Genomic DNA, 2567 nt, shown 5'->3' on the forward strand with positions numbered 1-2567 from the left:
GCACCCTCAGTGAATAGTTATCTATCAAGTGACCCTAGCAATGCAAGCACCTATGAATAAAACCAGTCAGACCAGAAATAAACAGTATAAGCACAAACTGCATTATGCAGAGCCTGGAGACCCGTTCTGATCATTACCCGGATCCCTCCCCCTTGCCTTCTACCTCGGATCCCTATACGTGTGGGAAGACGACAAACCTCCCGAATAAAAACTAATTTTTCAGTTAGGTAGAACCCCAGGTGTCCTTATAAGGGGTCCTTCCAGGCTGCCCCGGACGAGGGAAGCTGTGACCCACCCACACGATTAGGAAAGAGGTCAGGGGCTTCCCTGGTGGCGCAGTGGTTGAGAGTCCGCCTGCCGATGCAGGGGACACGGGTTCGTGCCCAGGTCCGGGAGGATCCCACATGCCGCGGAGCGGCTGGGCCCGTGAGCCATAGCCGCTGAGCCTGCGCGTCTGGAGCCTGTGCTCCGCAACAGGAGAGGGGGAGAGGCCCGCGTATCGCCAAAAAAAAAAAAAAAGAAGAAGAAAGAGGTCAGAAATGGACGTGCATACCTCCCTGGGCTCTGGGTCCTCACCCTTGTACACCCAGGACCGCCCTCCCCCGCACCCCGGGCTCACACGGCCGGCGCGACGTGCACATCTCGTGGCTGACTCCCCCAGGGTCCTTGCCCCACTCCTCCCCCACCCTCCTCTTCCCGCCCCCTCCGCTCTCTGGCCGGTGCAGCACGGGCCCCAGCCCAAGGAGCCCAGGAGGCGGGGCTCGGAGAAAAACATATAAGTGGCCCCGGGGCGCTGACCAGGTGTCAGTTGCGGAATCTCCATCCGGAATACCCGCGGCTGCCGAGCAAGGGGAGGAGGAGGCGGAGGAGGAGGAGGAGAACGCAGAGCCGCGGTACCCACGCACACCGTGATCGCCCACCCGGCTTGCGCTGCCTGCTGCTCGCTCGACGCCCCTAGGTGAGCCCGGCGGGGAAGAGCGCGGCGGGGCGCGGGGTCCAGGGTGGGCTCCCCTCTCTGCAGGCCTACCCCGAGAGAGCCGAGTGAGGGCTGCTCGGGAAGATGCATCCGTCTTTCGGTGGCTTAAAAGCCCCTTTTTCTGCTCCGCTTCTCCCGCAGATCACTCCCACCCCCGAGAGCCCGGAGTCGAGATGGAAACGGTCCAGGAGCTGATTCCTCTGGCCAAGGAGCTGATGGCGCAGAAGCCCAGCCGGAAGCTGGTGAGGCTGTACGTGCTGGGCGGCGTGCTGGCGCTCTTCGGCGCCGTGCTCGGCCTGATGGAGACCTTGTGCAGCCCCTTCACGGCCGCCGGCCGCCTGCGGGAGCGGGAGGCAGCGGTGGCCGAGCTGCAGGCCGCCCGGGAGCGACAGGCCCTCCGGGCGCGGGCCCTGCAGGAGAAAAGCAAGCAGCTGGAGGCCGTCCAGGGCTGCCGGGCCCCGACCAACCGGCTGCACGCCTCGTAGAAACCCTGGGGGCCGGCGGAGGGAGCGGGAGAGAGACACACAGGAAGAGGAGAGTGAGGCAGAGCGCGAGGGTTGGGCTCGAGTGGGCGTCTCGTGCTGTTTGGACTTCCGAGAAACTACTGACTTTAGAATTGAACTACCACGTGGATCCACCAAAAGGCGTTTGGGATTGAGTTTTGCTGCTGTGCAGCACTGCAGAAGGATGACATGTCCAAAACCTTCCAGCTCTCTGACTGCATCCAGCATTTTGCACTAGGGTGAACGGAGGAGAAATGCTTTTTATATTATTATTGTTGTTATTGTTATTATTATTACAGTGACCACCATTTTGCATTTTGAAATAAAAAACGTTTTGTACTATATCTCAGCATCAGATTCCTGAGGGGCACGGTTTTCTGGGGTGGGCAGCAGGGAGGGCGGGCATTTTGGCGGAGGGGGTCTTACGTGAGCCCAGTGGAGAGAGCAGTTTCCTGAAGGTCAGGCAACACTTGCTTCAGGGCTCTGGACTCATATTGATGTTACATGCTTATAAGTCTGTTGAGGATTTGTTTTTGCTTTGTGTTAGGAGTGGCAAGAGAGAAACTTTTCTAAGTCCCACCAGACTCAGCATTTTAAGATCAGAAGATAACTCAACTTCTGAGCTAGAGTAAGTGAATGAGAGATACTGATTAATTCTAGGGCACAAAGCCTATTTGCCATCTCACACCTGTGCACCAGAGGATCTCATGGTTGATACCTCTTTCTTCCTAACTGTATTTTAGTGGAGGGGGGTGGGGACAGTGAGGGGGAAGGAGGGATGGAGGGAGGGAGGGAGGGAGGAAACTAGCTAGCTGGTAGGAAAAGAGGGAAGGCAATCTCCCAAGAACATTTAATTGTATATCTAGCTCTACCAAGCCTTTCTCCTCACAAACTGAATCACAGTAAGAAGTTCTAGGTTAGGAGGGGGAAAGACCGGTTGTCACAGTCCTGAGTCATCTTCCTCCAGGGACAGAACTTGCTCTGTGGTAATAGCTAGTCCAGTGGCTCTATAGGGCTCAGCATAGGGAATTTTAAACAATGGCTCTTAAAGAAGTAGTTAGGGGCATAGGCCTGATGCCACTCCCCTA

At 57.1% G+C, this 2567-nt stretch overlaps 1 protein-coding gene across 1 annotated transcript; it reads left to right on the top strand.

Annotated features, from left to right (window-relative positions):
* The first annotated feature begins 820 nt into the window (after nucleotides 1-820).
* Nucleotides 821-1823, top strand: LOC132483160 (G0/G1 switch protein 2-like). The gene is made up of 2 exons (XM_060088408.1): nucleotides 821-958; nucleotides 1118-1823. Exon 2 carries the CDS (start codon nucleotides 1150-1152, stop codon nucleotides 1459-1461), a length of 312 nt encoding a protein of 103 aa, XP_059944391.1. The 5' UTR covers nucleotides 821-958; nucleotides 1118-1149; the 3' UTR covers nucleotides 1462-1823.
* The last annotated feature ends 744 nt before the right edge of the window (nucleotides 1824-2567 follow it).

The sequence above is a fragment of the Mesoplodon densirostris genome, chromosome 2 (genome assembly GCF_025265405.1).
Source record: "Mesoplodon densirostris isolate mMesDen1 chromosome 2, mMesDen1 primary haplotype, whole genome shotgun sequence".
Taxonomy (NCBI): Eukaryota; Metazoa; Chordata; class Mammalia; order Artiodactyla; family Ziphiidae; genus Mesoplodon; species Mesoplodon densirostris.

What these genes read in the sequence shown, in the direction of transcription:
- LOC132483160 (XM_060088408.1), top strand. Translation starts at nt 1,150, where the DNA reads ATGGAAACGGTCCAGGAGCTGATTCCTCTGGCCAAGGAGCTGATGGCG.